The following is a 22,620-nucleotide window of genomic DNA, read 5'->3' on the forward strand; positions in this document are numbered from 1 at the left end:
TACCATTTGGGTTCAATTTAATGAACATTTATTAAGGACTTTCTAGGTACTGTGCACTGTGCTAGATGCTAGGTATGCAACTATAAAAGTATAATAGTACCTCCTCACAAGCTTGCAGTGTATTTGAAAGAGTATTTGCTCTAGGATTTCATTTTAAAATCACCCTTTGTAATTATAGGGTTAGAGCTATAAGGGACCTCAGAGGTCATTTACTCCAATGCCCCCTTTTTACAGATGAGGACATAGAACCATTCCTTACTCATTTCTTTGTGCCCTTTGTCAGATTCTGCAAAAACAAAACAAAACAAAACACAAAAAAAACCCAAAAGGCTTTATGACATAATAATAATAATACATGCTTTTAATTAATTGATTGTTTAAGGGTTTCAGGCCAACGTAGGCAACCTTTTAGTCGTCCCATACATTTCAGGCTATGTCGTCTGATCTTAAGAACTTCTCAGATCAGTTCTGCAAATAATTTAAGACCATGAATCTTTAGGGATTCTGATCAGTTTGCAGAGTGTACCTCAGGTCTTCTCCCACTTGCTAGGCCCAACTTCTCCTGATCTCCTTTTCTTTTTCTTTCCCTATTAAGGAGGTCAATAGAACATCAATATCTCTCATAGTGATAGGTAACCTCCATAAACAGGTATTTATGAAAAGTCAACACAAAAGGAAAACCAAAGAGGCTAAAGATTGGTAAATTTACATTAGACTCGTTCCTTGACTTGCTTGGAGCCAGCCCTGAACTGCCTGGCAGGTGGGTCGTTGTTGTTACTGTTACTCTCGAAATAAACACATATACCTCTTTGCAAATGATAAATTTACCCATAACTCCAAAACTAACAATTTTTTGACTGAAGGACATCTGGTCCTTAATTCCCTTATTCCCCATTCCTTGGTCTTTCCTCTTTCAGAAACAAAAGATGAAGGAAATAATCACATGCTTTTCTCTGTCCAAATATATCCTAAATCAAAGCCCATAGTAATCTCCTTTCAATCAGAAAGTTACCTTAGGGGGGCAGCTAGGTGGCGCAGTGGTTAAAGCACTGGCCCTGGAGTCAGGAGTACCTGAGTTCAAATCCAGCCTCAGATACTTAACACTCACTAGCTGTGTGACCCTGGGCAAGTCACTTAACCCCCATTGCCCCACCCAAAAAAAAAGTTACCTTGGCAACCAAATTACTAAGGGATGAGAGAGGTGTCCCATTTTAATGGAGGGAGACAGCACACATAGGGGAGTGGTTGATAGGGAGGGGAAGGTCTCTTATCCTTTATTTCTTATCCTTCCTCCCTTTCCACATTCCTTATAAATGCTCAGTTGGCCTCAGGTCACTTCTTTGCTAAGCCTGTAATTTTCAGAATGGTGGTCATGCCAACATGTTTCTTAAAGGTACCCAATCCTTTTTTTCCATTCTAAATATCTTAAACTCATTCAAACAGAACAACATTTTAAAAACTGATTATATAGTGGTCTCCTCACATAAGGTTTGATAAAACTGGGTTGGGAATAAGTATAAAAGATTCTTTGTTTGGGGAGGGGGAGTGTTCTGGGGGTCCTTCTGAAGTAAAATTTCTGATCTGAGTGAAAGTCTAAGCAAATGGCTCCCCTAGTCAATCTCTGATTTTTTTGTGTGTGTGTATGGGCAACTATCTTTGCATACTGTGTGACTGACTACCTGGTCCCTGGTAGGTGTCTAACCTACCAAGTCTGGAAAAGTTTTTGACAATAGGGATCCCCTCTTGGGCACATTAAGTGGCTTTTAATTTCCTAGCCTGGGACTTTGGTAGATGAGGGTTCCAGAAGCCAGGAAGGCCCCCAATATCCTTTGATATCCTCTTCCTTCTTTCACCTTTCCTAAGAAAGCTAAGCTTCAAAAACATCTTCTCTTTTTTCTATAGAGAGTGCCCGCTGAGGAGATTACCTATGAGACCCTAAAGAAGGCCATTGGTAAGTTAGAATAACTGAAGCTAATAGGGGATGTGTATATGGTGATCAGCTTTCTTAGATTTTCCAATGTGGTTCCGATTTCAAGAATAGAAAAGTACTTTTTTCCTTTTCTTCAGTTTTAAAATATCTTTAAAAATATCACCTTCATCAATACATCCCTTTTCTCTCCCCTACTCATAGAACCCTACCTTGTTACAAAGAATTTTTTTAAGTTCATCTGTGTGAAAACAATTCAACAAAACTAACAAATATACCAACTGATTCTAATAAAACATGTAATGTTCCACACCCATAGTTCCCCACTTATGCAAAGAATGGAGGCAGGTGCGTTTTTTCCTCTCTTCACTGGGGCCAAGTTTGGTCTTTATAATTAATTATATGGTGTTCAAAAGTGCCCTTTCATTAAGGCTTTCTAATGAATGTCCTTTGTCAGATTTTTGATTCAGAAAATAGGGTTGCTGTAGAAATATATGAGTTATATTGTTCACATTGAGTCATGTGGGAGAGTTTGCCAGTCCAGCCCTTAAGCCTGTCATCAGGGTTTCTACTATATGGTGGCAAAGAGGAGAGGGTAAGAGAACTGATAACAAATCCTTCACTATTGAAGTGTCCTATTGATGGTGAGCCAAATGCCATTATCATAGATCAAAAGGGGGGAACTTGCTTTCTTTTGAGGGTCATTGACTCAGGAAATAACAAAACAATTAAGACTGCATATCAGTAAAACAATTTAAGTTTACATTTCTCTCTCCAAAATAAATAAAAATAACTACAAAATTAAATTCTCTATTTAAAAAATTAAGAGCAAGGAATACAAATACAGACATGGAAAACTACTGATGGCCCACTAGGCAGGGTAGAAGGAGGAATAAAGTTGTTCTCCCATTATCATCATCAGATGCAGGCAGAGTTGATCCTATAGCCCTATATCTGTCACACAGAAGGTATCCATCCATCTTATAAAAGAAAAAAAAAAAGAAAAAACAGGAAGGAAGTAGGAGTATGAAAGAAAGACAGGGGGTTGAGAAACCAGTATGAATCAAAAAAGACAACAGGAAAGAACTGTTATAAGAAACAATTTCTTACCCTAATCCTGGATTTAGACTTTAACCTCATGGATCATAGCTAATCCTCAATTTATCCTGAGTTGACTTCAGCCTGGATCTTAATCTGTTGTCCCTTAGTTTCCAGGCCCACAGATTCCAAGTCCCATGAGACCCTTTGCCTTGCTATTATATTAGGAGGTGTGAGTATTTTTACATATTGCAGAAAAGCATAAATAAGGTTGCAAATATCTTAGGACCATCGATGTGTAATGGTAGTAGAATAATGTTCATCTTGATTTCAGCATAGTTTTCCGGACCTAGTAATCTCTAGCTCTGTAGGTAAAAGCTTTCTACTCTATTAAAAGACAGCAAGGTGATGCTTAGGGCACACATCTTCTGCTCTTTGGAGAGTGAAATGACCATCTGAGTGGTGCATAGTGTACCACATGTGACATCTTGAAGGTCAAATCCCTTGTCAGGAGAGGGGGATTTCCTAAGCAAGTGCTGTGCCAATGGCAGCGTTCCCTCGAGACAGCTCAATGATTGTGGGATTCAAATGTTCTTGCATTCAAAGAGCCATTTGTGAGCTCTGTCAACCCAGAGAGCTTTGTTCACACTTAATGGGTTGAGACTTAGGCATATACATCTGTATTTGTATAGGAGGGAATAGGTAGTGCACACTGTACTATGTTATGGGGGGGTGGGTTCCCATTGTAGTTCCTTGGAAAACTGCCTATGTTTGTACACTAAAGGCTAGCACTGGGCAGAATTGGGAAGTAGGTATCATTTATCTCTAGCATCTTGTCATAAAACCATAGTCTCATCGAACAGTTGAGGGAGAAGGGACCTATTCCATCTTTTCATTTTATAGATGAGGAAATTGAGGACCATAGAGGTCAAGCAATTTGGGTAAAGTCATGTGATGTATTAGTGACAGAACCAGAATGAGAACTCTCATCTCCTGACCTTTCTTTCCTCCCTTTTCAAAACCTTTCCTTTTGCCTCTACTCTTTCCTCCAGATGTCCTCATGTTGTACCCTGGGTATTTCCCTACTTTTTCACCCTATTGCATTCTGTCAGGATTTTCTCCATAATAATAGTAGTATTTTGGGGCAGCTAGATGGCACAGTGGATGGCCCTGGATTCAGGAGGACCTGAGTTCAAATATGACCTCAGACACTTGACACTTACTAGCTGTGCCACCCTGGACAAGTCACTTAACCCTCATTGCCCTGCAAATAATAATAATGATAATAATAATAATAGTACTTTGCCTTTTTATAACACTTGATTGTTTATAAATGTATTTCACACCTATTTTCCTACTTGAGGACTGCAACAATTTGAAGTTGATAGGGCAAATACCATCTAGTGTTCCCATTTTATAGATGAAGAAACTGGGCTGTGACTTGTCTAAGATAATACAGCTTGTTAGTGGCAGAGTCAGGATTGGAATTCTCATCTTTTCACTAAAAGTTCAGTGTTCTTTCTACTCCATTATACCTACTCACCCTAGCCAAGTTCAATCATTTTTCAGTTGTGTCCAACTCTTTGTGACCCCATTTTGGGTTTTCTTGGTAAAGATACTGAAGTGGTTTGCCATTTCCTTCACTAGCTCATTTCACAGATGAGGAACCTAGACAAACAGGATTAAATAACTTGCCCAAAATCACACAGTAAGTACCTGAGGCCAGATTTGAACTCAGGAAGATGAGTCTTCCTGACTCTAAGCCCAGTGCTGTATCCTCTGCACTACCCAGCAACCCATTACCAAGGTACTAACTTAAGCTTTCTGTACTCCAGTGGATAGTGTGGCAGTAGAGGAACAAGAGCGTGAACGGCGACGGCAGGTGGTTGAGAAGTTCCAGAAGGCACCTTTTGAGGAGATTGCTGCACATTGTGGGGCCCGGGTGAGTGTTGGGATAGGGATATTAGTGTCAAGCCCTTAGGGCCAGCAAGGATAGCTTCCCCCTTCCATCCCACTCATCATAGGAATAAAGGCTGACTCATCAACACGAGTATTTTTTCTGGTATACATAACATCATCATGTGGTATTAGTGGAATAAAGTATCTCAACTAGACATGTGGGAACAAAAAACACTAGTTGCTTGGCAAGATTTGCACATGTATGACCTTAGGCAGGTCCAGATGGATTGAGATCTCCACTATGTGAAGGAATTTTCTCAGTAATGGAATCATGGCTTTGTTAGAGTGTTTGAGTTGAGTACTATTCCCCAAAGAAAGCCCCAACACGCTTCAATCTTTTGGATCAGTTCATTTGGATGTGGAGTTATATGGTAGAGATTCTTGAGCCCCATAGCTCTTTCTCTCAAGAAGGTAACCATGGTGAAATAATATGGGCACCTCCGAGTGACAAAATGACTGACAGTGGCAAGTTCTATGATGATTGTCAGGGCTGACCATGACAGGGATATCTTGGAATTGAGACTAGTTTTCTTTGAAACAGAGATCATGGGGGAAGGATTTGAAGGAGGAAAAAAAGAAGTAGCTTGGTGAATAAACATAGTGAAGTTTTTTTAAGAGAAAGGAATGAGTACAAAGGAGTTTCAGAGTGTGAAGAAAGAAGATAGTTTTTTTTAAACAATAACAACTTACATTTCATTACTTCGTGCAATCCTGATTTCAGTGGTTATAGATTGAAGCACTTCATGCCACTGTAGATGGCCTTCATGAATTTCTATGGCAAAAATTTGGGATCCATCAATAATAAAAACAATGGTAGCCATTAAATGCAAAAAATCTTACATTTCCACCACCACCACCCTTTTCATCCATTGTTCTCTTAGCCGTGTTTTATCTTAGTCTTTTTCATCCTTATCCCAAGAAGCAGAGGATTGCTATTTTCCTGAAACAGAAAGGAAATGAAGCAGAAAAGTGTGTAAGGAATTAATTGTGATTTGGGGTTTCCATGACCACATCTTTGCTTCATTATGGTCAGACTGAAAAGATGTAATCTTGAAAATCCTAAGAAAAGATGGGTATGTACTTGAAGAGATTATAGAAAAGAACATTTATTGAGTCAAAGTATCAAATTAAGTATCTAAGCCTCCCCTAGTAGTTCTCCTACGCCCACATGGGCCTGGCCAAATTATAATGGGGACAGCCCAGGGGGCATGTTGAACCAATTGGAGACTCAGCATGGCTAAGAACCTCCCCTTCCTGTGGAAGAGGCAGGAAGGGGGAAGGGAGAACTCTGGGAGGAACAGGGGTAAGAGGTGAGAGAGAAGCTGGGTGGTGGTTGACCTTCGGACCCAACCGGGAGAGACTGCACAGCTAACTCTCATTGGAACTATGGATTCCAGGTGATGGTGAGTTTGTGTTGTGGAAGTGAGGCCCGCTCTTTGGGCTAGCTGAGCTGGAAGCAAGTTTGGGGTTTGAGTCAGTCTTTGCTAGAGCCAGGGAGATTATTAAAAGTACCCGGGGCCTTTTTACCCTATAGATTTAGATTCTAATCATCTGGAAAACGGGTCATATTTTTCTCTTCCCCTATTCCCTTTCTCATTGTCCTTGGCTTTATTAACTTCACCTGTGTTGTAAATTTTGTTCCCATTAATAAAACCTGGTTTGTTTGTGGAAAAGAGGCTATTAATCTCCTTTCTTATTAGTCTGGGAGAAATAACTTTAAAAGGCAGTTTGGAAGGGAGGAAGCTTTGGACTTAGAGGTCTCCCATTATTTTCTGAACCCCAATATTATGGCAATTAACTCTGCCCATACTAAATTTGACCCTTACAAGTGGGAAGAGGTTTTTTCCCCCTAGGTCACCAGACAAGATCAGTCAGTCCCAAGAAGGTAAGCTCCTTGAGAACTAGCATGATGCCCGGTACATAGTAGGCACTTAATAAATGTTTGTTAAGTCGGATTGACTCCATTCTTCTTTCTCTTGGCTAATGATTCCATGCCGTTTCCTTTGAATGACCTATCTAGCTCCTTTAAAAGAATGTTTTTGGGTCAGAACCTCTATTTTCACTGGTATAGGCATCTCCAAGTAAGGAAATCCATCCCCTCTACCCCTGCATATAAACAACTTCTCTATAATTTATAGTCATAGAGAGTTGCCTGGGGGTCTTGAGACTTGCCTAGGCTCACACAACCAGTATGTGTCAGAGGCAAGGACTTAAGCCAGGCCTTCCACTGCTTATGCTATACTGCTTCTCTGTAGCTGGCTTTTAAAGAGGTAGGTACCAAAGGTCTCTCTTTTATGCATTTCCCAGTGTCCCCATGCAGACCAAAGCCCAAGCAGATTGCTACCTCTTATATAGGCTATGAGAGAAATAATTTTTTCTATTAGTAATTAATTATTAAATTAGGATCTAGGCTTTTTCTCCCCTGTTTCTTCATGGAGGTCCAGCTCCTGTGAAAGGTCAGCCTCTGAAGGACATGCATAATTGAGATTAACCCTAACTCCCAGCAATATGCTCTTGGGCTAGACCCCACCCAATTAGGAGATCTTACTTCTGTTTAGAGTGTAAACAGAATCTTGTCTAAGCGTGTTCTTTCCCCAAGGAAATGAACTCTTCCTGTGCTTGTACCCCTCCATTAGAATTTAGCATGACCAAGTTCAGGAAGGAGAAAGCCAACCAGAGTGGTCTGGATGGAGATAGATTCCCCCTGTCCAGATTGCTGAAGGCAGCTGAGTCTTCTGATCAAGCCACCTTCTCAGCAGGAGAAGCTGAAGACTTCTAGCCCACCTCCTCATTAAATGTCCACCAATCAGGGTCCCTTTTCAGTTGTCAAGGGAATTTCCTTTCAGGGATTATTGAAAATCTATAGGCTTTCCATGTCTTTTGTCTTTGGTTATTGAGAGAAACCACTGATCATCAATGTATTGATTAATAGTTAGCCTAATTAAGAAATTGATTATTAATTACCCAGAAACAGTCTCTCAGGGGTTTTCATCCATTGCAGCTAGGGCAGCCAGGATCCAAGATCAAGGCTAAAAGTACCATTTTGTCCCTCTCTTGGCTCTCCAGCCCTAAGCCGTCCAGAGGAAACTGTGGTGAAGTCATATGGTCAGGACCCTCAAGCTCACTCACCTTCCTTCCATCTCTTTGGTTTACAGGCATCACTGCTGCAGAGCAAACTGAACCAGATCTTTGAAATCACCATCCGGTAAGTGGCCTTGGGCAGGAGACTTTGCTCTCTGATCTTTCACAGGGCCTCTTCCTCCAAGATCTTCACTTGTTGCTTTGTCCTCTGGAGCCCCTGACAAGGCCTGGAACTTATTCCTTTCCATATTCTAGAATTGGGGGCCTTGATCTGCACTGATTGTTGGGGAAGGAAAGATGTCTGTGAATTGGGAGATGGCTTCAGGAAAAGAACCCAGAATGTCTCTATAACTATGGCCTTTGTAGTGAATTTGGCCTTAAATGAAAAAAGTCCTGGAACACAATATAAAAACCCTGTTGCCAGGGGCAGCTAGGTGGCACAGTGGATAGAGCACTGGCCCTGGATTCAGAAGGACCTGAGTTCAAATCCAGCCTCAGACACTTGACACTTACTAGCTGTGCCACCCTGGACAAGTCACTTAACCCTCGTTGCCCTACTCCAAAAAAACCACCTTGTTGCCCATGAGACCATAGGATCATAGAGCTAGAGTAAGAAGAGGCCTCAGGGACCATTTAGTCCAACCCACTCATTTTACAGATGAGGAAACTCGGCACAAGGAAATAAAGTAGTAGGCACTACTTGTCCAGAGTCACACAAATAAGCATCAGGGGCATGATTTAAACTCAGACTCTCTGACTCCAGAGTTATTTGGCTTTCCCTAAGATCCCAAGTCCTTTTTCTGATTAAAGGCCTCAGTTGAATTTATGTATCAGGAAGGCTTGACCTTCATGGATTTGGTCTCTGTGCTTAGGGATCTGAGTCTTCTCCCATATTTACCTTTGGTGAAGATTGATTCTAACTTACCCTGTTGGTAATCCTTCATGACTTTTCCCCTTGTTCTCTTCTTTCTGTCTTCAGACCTCCCCCGAGCCCATCTGGTACCATCACAGCAGCCTACGGCCAGCCACAGAACCATTCCATCCCCGTCTACGAGATGAAGTTCCCTGATCTATGTGTATACTGAGTGCCAAGAGTCAGAGCCCCTGTAGAGGATGGGTCTGGGGAAGGTGATCCCCACCCCCATCCCCTACAGCATGGAATCCTGAGATCCCAGGGGAGAAATAGAACTTCCAAATGGTGGGCACCTTCCTGAGAGAACAAGTTCCCTCAACCCTCCTCTTCTTCCTGTTCCACCATCCCAGCTTCACCACACTCTCTTTCAGGCCCTCTATACGAATGGGAGTCTACCCTGCCCAGGCTGCCTTGCTTTCTATGTCATCTGGGGTCCTTTGAGGAAAGATTTGGGGTTTCTTTCCCAGTAAGGGTCAGAGAGCCCTGGTGAGCCTTTGGTTGATGAGTTGGAAGAGTTTTTCTTGGGGCAGCACCTATGAACAGGCTCTCCATGTTTCAAAGGAGGGGATCTACCAAGGATCTCAGTGGCTTTTGAGCCCAATTTACCACCTAGGGTTGAACAGAAAATGGAAATAAGGAAAGGAGGCATCAGACCTTTGGGGTAGCATTGCCTAGAAAAAGGAAAATGTTGAAGTCTCTCTCCAGGAATTTCCCAACTACCAAGTGGAAGTTTGGATCCCCACCAAAAAGAGCTGCTTCAGAAGGGGTGAGGTGTACTAAGAACTTCATCCTCCCTGAGTAACAGACTGAAGTCCCTTCTGCCTGATGTGAAAATCCACTGCACAGTCAGGCCCGGGGGCTAGGCAGAAGGGAATGGGGTGCCTTAGGAATTCGGGGGGAAACAGCTGGGACTGTGGCAACTCTAAGACCAGGATCTGAGAAGAAGCATGGGACATCCTTTCTGGGGATGCCAGTGCTTGCCAAGTAGTTGATACCAGCAATTTTTTCCTGCTTTTGTTCACCCACAAGAGTTGACTTGGGCCAATCTCCACAGGACCCCTAGTGTCAGAGTTTAGAGGCATTATGGGAACCTAAAATGAAATTAAGGGCAAAGTCTAATCTGACAAAGGGAAATAAAATCTATCAAGATTGTGGAGTGGGGAGAGAAGGGAACAAGGCCAACTTCAGCCTCGATGTTGACCAGGGAGGCAAATACACTGCATCCTTGGAGTCCTGCATCATGAGAAGTTATACCAGAGAATGCTCCTCAACAGCAAGCAGAGGCCAGAAAGACCGTCTCTGCTTAACTCCACCACTGCTTGTGGTTCCTCTTTGCTCTTTTATCATCTCTACCCTGCCTGAGACACTGGGTTATGGTGTCTCATTGGTCTCTCCCTGTGAGACATAGATCAATTGCTGGAAGTTCTAGGCTTGAGGGCAGAATGAGAGGTGGCACAAGACAAAAGACACCTTCTTAAAAAGCAGGAGATGATAGAATGCTTCAATGCCCTGCCCTGAATCATTCCCTCATAGGGAAAGATATTTGCCCTGCCCTGGGCAGAGGGTTACTGGGACTGCCATTCCTATGATGGGAGTTTACCTGCCAGCAATGAGAATATTGGATGTATCCACCAAGGAATGAGTGGGTTAGCTGTCCGCCTTGGGAGTGCACTATGAGTACCTGTGTATGTGTGTAGGGTGGGGTGGGAAAGGGGAAGTGTATGTGTGTCTCTTGTTAGTCTATATGTATATTTTATCCAAATGAAGTGATAACTCTAGACTCCAGAAGGTAGAGCAGAAGCTCCTTTGAATTCTAGATTTTCAGGTGCCCCAAGAACCACACACCTTGTAGGTACTCAATAAACTTTTTATAAATGATGGTGACAACAAGTTGTTGCAAAAGCCCAATCAGAACCCAATACACATATGGCCCCAAACAATATGGGAAAGTGAGGAGGGAAGATTGTCTTCAATGTGCCCCATTCTATTCCTGTTGATCCTGCCAAGGGCCAACCTTTTATATGGACCATGGCTTATCTAGAGCCCCAGATGACAGATTCCTACAGGCACATCTCTCTCTCTAGATAACTCTTCTAAAATAACTCTTCCTCTAAAAGAACCCTCCTTCCTCCCCCAATCCTTTAAACTGTCCCCAAACTCTCATTTATTAGTGTAGCTGAGATAATTCATCTGAGGATGGGAGTAAATTATACCTTGGTTAGTAGTATGCCCCCTTCTAGGAGGAGGGAGGGAAGGAGGGAGGGAGGGAGGGGGAGAGAGAGAGAGAGAGAGAGAGAGAGAGAGAGAGAGAGAGAGAGAGAGAGAGAGATGGAAGAAAAAAAGGAATTTGATCTATATTCTCTCCCATCCTAAGTGAAGAAAAGGGAAATTTGAGCCCAACTATCATAATGCTGTCACCTCAGGCCTTTGCTTTTATAGTTTTAGTACTTACCATATTGTTCTGAATATAAAACACGTGAAAATCTAGGGTACTGTTCTAAAACAGGATCCCTTTTTTAAAAAATGTATAGTTGAGTCGTACAATGGAAAGCAGCACTCCTAAGCCATTCTAAAGTTTTGTGCAACCCACGATGTGTTAGAGGAAAAAAATGCCCCCATCTTCAACTCAATCTGTTACCACACTATTTGTATGGCAGGTGGTATCAGAGTTGGAAGGGCCCTCAGAGACCACCTGGTGATACCTATCAGAAAAAAAAAAAGATCTCCCAGATAACATGTCTGAGAAGTAATCATTAGCCTTTACTTAGAGACTTTGAGTAAAGGGGAACCCACTAGCACTTAAGGTAGCTGACTCCACTTTTAGACACCTCCAACTCTAAGGATGTTTTTCACTCCTTAAAACCTAACATTAATCTCTTTCCTCGTTCCTCATTCTGCCCTCTGTGGTCAAACAAAACATACCTGATCCTCCTTTCATGTAAGGGAACTTGAAATACTTGAAGAAATTGATCACGTGTCCCCCACCAAGCCTTCTCCTTCCCTATGCCAGGTCTCCTTGGTTCTTTAAATTGATTCTTCTCAGGCATGATCTTAAGGCCAATCACTAACTTGGCCACCTTCTTCTAGCTTATCAATGTTCTTCCCAAGATGCAAATCAGAACTAAACAAAATGCTCCAGCCAAGGGAGTCTCCTCTGAGGAGAGCAGAATTATTCTCTCCTGGCTCTGCAATCTCTGCCTCAATTAATGCAGTTTTAGGTTGCATGTGTTCCCTGACATCCAAGATGGAGGGCATCCAGAATTATAAGCATGAAAATCCATTACATTTTAGATAATAAAACATTTCTTCTTAATATAGCAACTTAAATTTTGAGTGAACGTCAAAGCACACAGTTTCTTAGAAGAAACTTGGAAGACAGGAATCCTGAGGGACAAACTAGTCTTCTGACACTAACTAGTTCTTTATGATTATTCTTAACACTTTGTCACTTAACTCTAAACTTAGCTTTAAGAGAAGACCCAGGGCAGCTTAGGTGGAGCAGTGGATAAAGCACTGACCCTGGATTCAGGAGGACCTGAGTTCAAATCCAGCCTCAGACACTTGATACTTACTAGCTGTGTGACCCTGGGCAAGTCACTTAACTCTTATTGCCCCGCAAAAGAGGGGAAAAAAGAAAACCCTGTTTCTTTCTTACTTGACTTTAGTCACCCTCTCTCTCCCCTACCTGTAAGTGATGTTTCTCATATCTGTGGTACTGAGAGTTGGGGATCATAACATCACTGATTTAGAGCCAGAAGGGAGCTTGTGGGCCACCTAGTCCATCCTCCCCTTCCCATTCCTCCCTCTTCTATTTTACAGATAAAGGATAGTGAGGTTCAGATTTATATAATAATATTTCTATGACACCTTTCTAAGGAGCCTACAGACGAGAGTAATTCCCCTAGAAGATGACTGCTGGCCTTGGTTACCTCTGTTCCTTATTCTATTGTGAGGGAAAAAAACAAAAAAGAACAAACACATATCTCTAGATACATGATTTAAATCAGTGGTGTCAAACTCAAATAGAAACAGGGCCACTAACCCATATGTAAGGACCCCTGGGGGGACTGCATTTTGCTTAGAAAACCACATCTTCAAACACTTGACACTTACTAGCTGTGTGACCTTGGGCAAGTCACTTAATCCTCATTGCCCAGCAAAAAAACAGAACAAAACACACACACAGAAAAGAAAAAAAGAAAACCACATCTTAACATTATCTTTGTTCTGCTGTACTTGTATTCATTTGGTTAAATATTTCCCAATGACATTTGCATCTGACTGTGGGGCCTTGTATCTGACACCTCTGACTTAAAGCATCAATCCTATGTCCCTCCCCACCTCCTTCAATCAGGGGAAGCTTTTCTGTACTTTTATTTATTTTCTCTTTGTGAAGAAGCTACTTCTGACTCTTCTGGTATCTGAGTTAAATAATGTCTATTACCTAATTTAATCAAAAGGGAGACTGAATTGTCCTGATAAAAATTAGCAAGAAGCTGCAATAGAACATGAAATTTTGACTCAAAGGGGCTGGATGTGGATCCTGGTTCTGCTAAATCACTTATGTGACTGGAGGCAAAACACTTCTCTCTGGGCCTCAGTTTCCTCGTCTGTAAAAGGAGGGAGCTGGACTAGATCACAGGATCCTATGGTTAAGAGCTGAAAGGGACCTCAAAGATAAGCCAGTCCAGTGTCGTCATGTTGCAAGGGAGGAAACAGATGATCTCCGAGGTTTTTCCAGCTCTTGATGATAGGAATCTGTAAAAATTCTGCCTCAAAGTCAGTGCCTTACAATATGGCATTAGAGAAGAAATCAGGACTTAAAATGGCTTCATGCCCCACTAATGGCCCCAGGGAATGAGGGGGAGTTTGCATCCCCTTCCTTCCCAGGCCCCTTTTGCTATCTGTGCTGTTCCATGTGATGAAGCTTTTTTCCTCTTGTGGGCAGAGGCAGCCAGAAACTATCTTTCAGTCCAATCCAGCAAACTTACTGAGCACCTGCTACATACAAGGCCCAGTGCTATGTGGAGACAAAAAACAAAAACAAACCACAGTCTTTGCCCTCAAGCAGTTTATACTCTAGGTGACCAAGCTCAGCAGGAGACCCCATTATTCTCCTACTAGACAGAAGATGAGCTTCTGCTCTGAGAGGACTGAGGGGGTGGATGCAGCTACAGCTTTCCTGAGAAGGCTTAATCAGATGTGAATATATTTGAAATCCCCAATTTCTCTTAAGATGATCCAGGTAAATGTACAAATTTTCTTTCAGGTAGGGACCTTGGGGTCCTGTGGTTATATTCCCCTTTCTTCCTCTTCTCATTTGAGAGCATAAATCTAGTAACTCTCCTTCCTTAAGACACCCTCTTAATAGAAAGTGAGGTTGGGAGATTAGGGGTGCCAAGAGAGAGACAAACGAGCAAGCCAGGCTGCATGAAGTGGGTAATCACCATGCTCACTGCCCCCAGGCAGTTAACATTTGGATGAAATGGTCAATAGAGATGGGGACTGCACCTATGATTTCATTGGTATGGGGAAACTTCCTGCCAATGTGATTTGGCACCTTCTCTATAATTTATGGGCAGCTAGGTGGTACGGTAGATAGAGCAGCAGGCCTAAGGAAGACTCTTCTTCCTGAGTTTAAATCTGGCCTCAAACAATTACTAGCTGTGTGACCCCGGTTTGCTTCAGTTTCCTCATCTATAAAATGAGTTGGAGAGGGAAATGGCAAACTGTTGCCAAGAAAACTTCAACTGGGGTCACAAGGAATCGGACACGACTGAAATATGACTCAACAACAAGTATAACTTATATTTTTAGTTGCCTAGAACCCAGATGTACAATAGAACTCAAGTCTTGGAACTTCCAGAAGACTACAGTAGCTCAAGGATCGGGTGCCTGAGCTTCTCTGAGGTCTCTGGGTTGTGATCCTGTCTGATCCCAATCCCATTGTCCCTGATGAATAAATCACTTCTACAGCACTGAATTATGTCTGGAGTCCCTTGTAACTGGGATGGCTGAGGCCAGCTCAGACTCCATGCTCTTACTGAGCCCCTCCAGGATAGCACAGACAAATTGGGCTGAAACAAAATGCTTAGATTGCCCTGGGAGGTACAAGTAATTTAGGGTCACTTACTTGTCTGCTCCCTATCTTGGTAACCTTCAAAGTAAAAATGAACCACTTGCTTCAAGTTTAATCCAGGCCCAAATATGCTTCAAGGAGAGAAGATTGAGCAGTACTTAACTAGAAGGTGAAATCTATAAAGGCAGGGGTTATTTCTATTTTACCTTTATATCCCTAGTATCCAACAGTTTTTGGCACAGTGTCTGAACCTGTGATTTGGTTGGTTTAGGGAACTCCCAATGAAGGGATCTCTACCTGTGCAGGTCAGCGATTTCTTTGCATTTGGGTTTGGTGAGCTGCCCTGAGAACAGAGAGGCTGTGACTGGCCTGGGGTTACACAGTCATAGATGTCAAAAGCAGGACTGGGATCCAGGTCTTTCCGGCTTAGAGGCCAACTCTCTAGCCACTACACCACACTGCCTCTCTCATTTGGCACATGGTAGGCCCTCAATAAATGCCTATTGATGGATTGCTAGAATGGACTATAGAAGAGGAGCATGTTGCCAAATTGGAGTTGGGCCTGGAGTGTTTCACTCTACCTGAGGACCAAAGAAGCTGACTGAGTTCATCTCTTTTTTCTGGGAGATCTGGGGTTGGGGAAAATCCTCTCCCTCGATTTCCTCTTGATTTTTGAAAAGCACTTAATTAGCTGAAAGGGACAAGAGGCACTCTCAGCTGGAAAACGTGTAAATGCTTCTGTCCTCAGATTGCAATGTGTGTGTGTGTATGTTTGTGTGTGTATGTGTTCTATCTAGACATTGTGGCCCTGGGTGGGTATGGGTAGAAGGGTGGGGGTGGGGGGTGTGCACATGTGCCACATAGTTTCAAATACATGTATATAATAGCGAATAGATTTATTTATATGTGGGAGCAGAATTAGTGCCTGTGACAATTTCTGTATTTAAAATTCATTGGAGCCCATTGGCTTCATTTGTGGACCGAGGAAAAGGTAGTGGATTGGGAGGGGGGGGAGGAGGGAGAGGAGGAGGAGGAGGAGGGAGAGGAGGAGGAGGAGGAGGAAGTGGCTGTGGAGGGGTGATACTTAAGAAGACAATTCTTTAGGGAATGTTTGTCAATTTTTTCCAATATGTCTTTATGATGCCCTTTTCAAATAAATGTTAATGTTGTCTCCACATCGCTGCCTGCTTGGTTTCTTAAAAGTAAATGGTTGTTTAAGATGTGAACTTGGGTCTGGAAATACCAATGGTTTTCCTGTTGACATTTTGACACCCCCACAAAGATTCTCTTCTCTTTGCCTTGGCACCAGGAGGTAGGTGGAAAGGCATGCGACTGGGATGGAAATCTGGAGCCCAGACCTGGATTCTGAGAGTGAAAGAATGGAAGTGGGGACCTGGTTATCTAGCCTCAAGGCTCTGTGTCTGCAAGATGACCATGTAATCTAGCCTAGAAAGGAAAGAAGCAAACATTTATGAAGCACCTCCTATGTACCAGACACTTTACAAATATGATTTCATTTGATTCTCACAATAACAATATAATGTTACTATCCACATTTCACAGTTGAAAAAACTGAGGCAGACAGAGGTCACCACCTCTGGTGCCGAAGACTGGATTTGAACTCAGGTCTTCCCGACTTCAGGCCTGGCCACTACCAGGCTGCCCCTTTCTAGAAAGAGGAGTTTAATCTTATTCTTAAGGAATTAGACCTCTTTCCAACTCCCCAATGCTAGATGTCACAGTGCGGCTTCCTTGTTTTGTTTGAAGGGTTAAGAACAACACCTTTGAAAGTCAGGAGTAGAATGAAAGCTCCTCGAGGGATGACAGGGATAACTTCCTTCTTGTCTTTGTATCCCAACCTGCCTGGCACAGTGACTGAAACATGGAAGAAATTTAGTGTTAAATTGTTGAATGCCTATGTGCAAATGTAAGGGGCTGCTCCAAAGGCATCTCACATCTTCCTCTGAAGATTAATTGTAGTATCTCCTCACTCTAGAGCTGAAGGTGTGTTTGTACAAGGTATTGGTGTCTATGTGTAGGAATCTCTCCAAGGATGTCTCCTTCCATGGGCATGTCTGTGTGTTCTTGTGCATGTGGGCACATACTAATGAGTATCTATAGAAATATTTATTTGCCTTTATCTCTACTTCAACTAAAGTCTTCATGCCTTGGATCATATCCTGGGGCTCTTGAAAACTATGCAATGGAGAAAACTATGCAATGGAGAAAAAGCAGATAATAGTGAATGGATAGACTCCATCTATTATCCAAACACCATCCAATCTAACTCCAGAGAGGATCATTGCCAAATTGGCTGAGAACTGATAAATCTTAATTTAGACCAAGGGGTCCCCCAGTTGGGATCTGCACAATAGAGGGAGTACTCACCCCGGCAAAATACCAAATCCTTGACAAGTTGATGCCCTGGACCAGTCAACAAATCTCAGTTCTCTGCATTGTTTATACACTATAGGGATAAAGAAAGACAAAGGACTTGGTCCTTGACCTCGGGGATTTTATAATCTAGCTAGGTGAGCAAATCTGTTATACACACACACACACATTATATATCCATACATATGTATTTGTTCATGCATATATATTTGGTATGGTTGTTGAGATGTGTGTATATAGATAGAGATAAAGATATCTATACATACATATCTATATCTATATATACACACATTTGTCTTCACAACCATATCAAATACTGTATTATTAAGGGCCAGATCATGTGACACACTAAGTGCCACTATTGGACTTCAGAGAAGGATCCTAGGATTATCGATTTTGAGCTGGAAAGAAAATTGTGAACTACAGCCAATCTATCTAAGGGACTCATTTTATAGATAAAGAAACAGGTCCAAACAGATGAAATAGTAGATCATAGATTTAGAATTAGAAATGATCCCAAATGTTTGTTGTAAAAAAAAAATTCATTGCTGCCTTGTGGAGGGAGAGGAAAGGGAGGGAGAAAAATTTGGAACTCTTAATCTTTTGAAAATGAGTGTTGAAAACTACCCTTACATGTAACTGGAAAAAATAAAATAAATGTTTGTTGTAAAAGAAAGAAAGAAATTATCCCAAAGGCCATCTAGCCCAATCCCTGGATTTTACAAATAAGGAAATGGAGGCCAAGCCAAGTAAAGTGTGCCTTAAGTCCCAGAGGTAATATGGGACAGAGAAAAGCCTTGAACCCGGGTCTTCTGACACCAATTCAGTGTGATTTCTACTGTACCACCAAAAATCATTATGGACTGAAGTCAACACAAGAAGCTATATTGAAAAGGTAAGGCTTAAACTAGACTTTGAAAAATATCTGTGCACAAGAAGTGGAAGGTTCTTCATGAGAGAGGGTCCAAATGCCAATGTGTGTGGGTGTCAATGTCATGATGAGTCTTTTTTTTTCTTTCTTTCTTTTTTTTTTGTAGGACAATGGGGGTTAAGTGACTTGCCCAGGGTCACACAGCTAGTATCAAGTGTCTGAGGCCGGATTTGAACTCAGGTAGTCCTGACTCCAGGGCTGGTGCTCTATCTACTGTGCTACCTAGCTGCCCCCTGTTGAATCTTTATTTACTGAAGGGAGGAGCTTGTTTACAGGAGCAGGGGGAGATGAGATTGGACAGATAGAGTGTGGAGCTCCTGGGGCCCTGGTCTGTTTAGCAAGCAGCCATTTTTGGTTTTCAGTTGGGGAGTGACAGTAAAAAAATAGAATTCTAGAGTAGGAAGAAACCACCTAGTCCAACCTCTTTATCTCACAGGTGAGGAAACAGGCCTAGAGAGATGACGTGACTCTTGTCTAAGGTCATATGTGATGGGAGTAACATCTGGACCTCCTCCCCTACCTCATGTGAAAAAGGTTAGTTTTTCCATAAAAGGTATCGAAACCATCCTCCATATTTGATTGGCTTAAGGGACTGAAGGCCAAGTTATTGACATGTCTTCCTGGTGGCCTGAGTACCAAACAGCCAAGAAGAGTTCCAGGTATATCTGGATCTTTGCCTGGTGGACAGCCATGGGCAACTCAGAGACAAGACAGCTTCACTTAAGGAATCAACTCATGGTGTCCTGGATGGATCATATCCTTATTGGAATATTCTACCCTCATATCCATCTGTTAACAGTTAAATAACCTATGAGTTGTCTGATTTTTTCCCCAGTATCAAACAAGTTACCAGAGGGCTGCCCTGAGACAGACCCGACACAGAACATCACATTCATGCTTAGAGTCAGAATTAGGACCCTGTCTCTCCCAAACCAATGCTTTTTCCAATTGAAGAAAGAGGGACATTAGGGAGAAGACTCTAACAGGGTTGGGTTTTAAGAATGGGGAAATGGGAGGTGATATCATTTAAAATAGTCTAGGGGGGCAGCTAGATGTCACAGTGGATAGAGCACCGGCCCTGGAGTCAGGACTACCTGAGTTCAAATCCGGCCTCAGACACTTAACACTCACTAGCTGTGTGACCCTGGGCAAGTCACTTAACCCCAATTGCCTCACTAAAAAAAAAAAAAAAAAAAAAAAGATACTCCAGGAATGAAGTAGTGGCACTGAGAAGTGAGAGAGAGACATAAATCCAGAGAATTTGGTGACTAGCTAGATGAATAATGGAAAGAGCATTAACCATGGAGTCAGAAGACCTGGATTGAAGTTCCAGCTACTACTCACATGACCTTGGGCAAGTCATTTAACCTCCATGGGCTTCAATTTCCTCATCAGTAAAGATGAGGGGGTTGCAGCAGCTGTCAAAAAAAGGGACACTGAAACATTTTTTAAATGCATGGAAGAGAAGGAAGCATAGAAGGAAGCAGACAGGTGGAACAACTTTGAAAGTAATATATTGAATTTATTATGTACTTTTTTTTAAAAAAAGCAAGCTGTATGGAATAGAGATTCGTGGTTTGGTGTATATGGAAGTACTTTTCTTAAAGTGCAGAATAAAAAAATATTATTTTTAAATGGTTCAATCTGATGGCCCCTAAGGCTCTTTCTAATTCTTTATCAATGATTATACAGTGTGAGGTGGCAAAGGATCCCAAGATTTAGAGTTTGAGGGAAGAACTAGAAGAGGTGAGTAGGTCACATAGTAGGATTATAGACTTAGAGCTGGAAGGAAACTTAGAGACTAAAATAGTTCAACTTCCTTAATTTATAGATGAGGAGGGGGCAGCTAGGTGCTGCAGTAGATAAAGCACTGGCCCTGGATTCAGGAGGACCTGAGTTCAAATCCAGCCTCAGACAGCTGTGTGACCCTGGACAAGTCACTTAACCCTCATTGCCCTGCAAAACAAAACAAAACGAAAATTCTAGATGAGGAAACTAAGACCCAGAGAAGAAATGATTTCCCCAAAGCGACACAGGAAAGAAGGGGCAGAGTTAGGTTTTGAACTCTGGTCCTCCAAGCTTAAATCCAGCCAATGGTGTACAGAGAATGCAACTTCCTCTATTTGTGACTTTATCTCTATGTAGGTCATAGTATCCTAGGTTTAAAACCAGAAAGGGCCAAAGGGTGATTATCTTGTCCAACCCTTTCATCTTGCAGATGAAAAAACTAAAGCTCAGAGGCCAAATGACCTGCCCAAAGTCACACGCCTGGTAAGAGGCAGAGCCCAGAGCTGGTCTTCTAACTCGAAATCCAGGACTCTTTCCACTGCGCCATTGTGTCAATTATGCGTAGGTGTGTGTGTGTCTATAGATCATACAAAGATTCAGCACCATATAGGTCTTCAGAGTTTTAGTCCAATGCCCTTATTGAACAGATGGGGAAACTGAAGTCCAGAGAGGGGGAAGTGTCTTGCCCAGGCTCACACAGCTAATAAGTTGGGGTGAGATTGGAATTCAGATCCTCTGACTAAAAACCCAGCATTCTTCCCACTGCCTGCCCCACACTGCCTCCTGTTGGGTGTTTGTATATGAATATATGTGTGGACATGTGTAAAGTGGACATATTTATGAGTGTTGTCAAGAGAAAACTCTATTGAGCCCCTGGCTACCTGTGTAAGTGAAGTCTCTTAAGGAGATTCTGAAGCCTCCACTATGGAGCTGCCTGAGAACCCGGCATGGGTCCTAGTCAGTGTGAAGTCAAAGACTCCAACTATCAGAGTCTGTAATGAGGTGAAGGAAGTCAGGGTCCCAAAAGCTCCTACAGTCACTGATGTAGCAGCGCTTCTGTCTGGGTTTCAACAGGGAGATGGTGGTTGGAGGTTAGGGAAAAAACCATCTTCTTTCTATGGGCTCTTTCCTACCTCCCCATTCCTGACCTTCCCTATCTCTACCATTTGTATCTGTGACTTCCTCAATGCATGGATTTCCCTCCAATCATGTGGATCACAATTCATTCATGCCCTCTCATCCTATATAATTCTTAGCCATGTTCACCCATAAATCTTCCATGGGGCATCTAACCCCCTTTCCTCATCCTCCCTCCAAACACACACAAATGTGCTAAGAGTCCTAAGTAATGTCATGTAGTGACTATCAGGCCAGGCTTGGAGTCGGGAAAACCTGAATCCAAACCCTGCTTATGGTGCTTACTATCTGTATGACCTTGAATATGTCATGGAATCGGACATTTAGAGCCAGGAGGGACCTCGGAGACCATTAAATCCAACTCATTTTACAGATGAGAAAACTAAGGCATAAAAAGTTTCAAGGGATTCTACAGCTGGTAAGTGCCTGAGGTAGGATTTGAATCCAAGTCTTCCTGCCTCCCAAGTCAAACCCTCTATTCACTCTGCAATACTGCCTCTCTGAACCTCATTTTACTCATCTGAAAAATGGGGATAACAGTAGCACCTTCCTCACAGGGTTGTTGTGTGGATCATATGAAACTATAACTATATCTGTGTTCGTGGCTTTGCAAACTTTTAAGTGTTGTATAAGTGTGTTCTTACTTCTCTAAGCCTCTCAATGTCCAATCAGTACTAGGGCAGGCCAGAGGCTGTCTATTCTGTTTTCTTCATCCTCAGTACGTGATAAACCACCTCCTTTTCCTATCTGATGCTTCTGGGATAAAACTGGGGAAATTGATTCAATATTTTTATCCATTGAAACCCCCATAAAAAAAATCCCCACCAGGCAACAGGACAAGTATATGATTGAACTGGGGTGGGAGGAAGCAGAGCTTTTGAGCCCTTTAAAGGTCTTGATGATGGGAGATGGGAAGAAGAGTGGTGGGTTGATGCTACGCTCTGTCAAACATTAGATCTGGAAGGGGATCTTAGAGACCATCTAGTCATAACATGTCAGAGGGCAGCCTGGCAGTGTGGAAAAGGCATTGGACTTTGGCTATGCCAAATATACTTGGGAGAATTGGGACAAGTCACTTCACCCCAATGGGCCTTCCTTTTCTCATCTGTTAAACCAGTGGATTGGACTAGATAGGCATCTGAGGCTCCTTTCAGCTTGAAAACTATGAGCCCATGTACCATTTGGTGCATTTAAGTCTCTTAGGATTAGGAACTTGGAAATTGAGGTTGTGCGGCAAGATGATACCAGGAGAGGGGACAACTAGGTGGTGCAGTGGATAAAGCACCAGCCCTGAATTCAGGAGGACCTGAGTTCAAATCTGACCTCAGACACTTGACACTTACTAGCTGTGTGACCCTGGGCAAGTCACTTAA

General features: G+C 42.5%; 1 protein-coding gene across 2 annotated transcripts in view; it reads left to right on the forward strand.

Moving 5' to 3' along the window:
* The window catches only part of EFR3B (EFR3 homolog B), a 130,535-nt gene extending 115,922 nt beyond the window's left edge, over positions 1–14,613 (forward strand). For both annotated transcript variants that reach the window (XM_043983694.1, XM_043983693.1), the window contains 4 exons: positions 1,903–1,951; positions 4,801–4,907; positions 8,080–8,129; positions 8,985–14,613. In XM_043983694.1, the coding sequence (XP_043839629.1) occupies positions 1,903–1,951; positions 4,801–4,907; positions 8,080–8,129; positions 8,985–9,090 (312 nt within the window). In that variant the 3' untranslated portion in view covers positions 9,091–14,613. The remainder of the gene's footprint in view (positions 1–1,902; positions 1,952–4,800; positions 4,908–8,079; positions 8,130–8,984) is intronic.
* The last annotated feature ends 8,007 nt before the right edge of the window (positions 14,614–22,620 follow it).

The sequence above is a fragment of the Dromiciops gliroides genome, chromosome 2 (genome assembly GCF_019393635.1).
Source record: "Dromiciops gliroides isolate mDroGli1 chromosome 2, mDroGli1.pri, whole genome shotgun sequence".
NCBI classification, from domain to species: domain Eukaryota; kingdom Metazoa; phylum Chordata; class Mammalia; order Microbiotheria; family Microbiotheriidae; genus Dromiciops; species Dromiciops gliroides.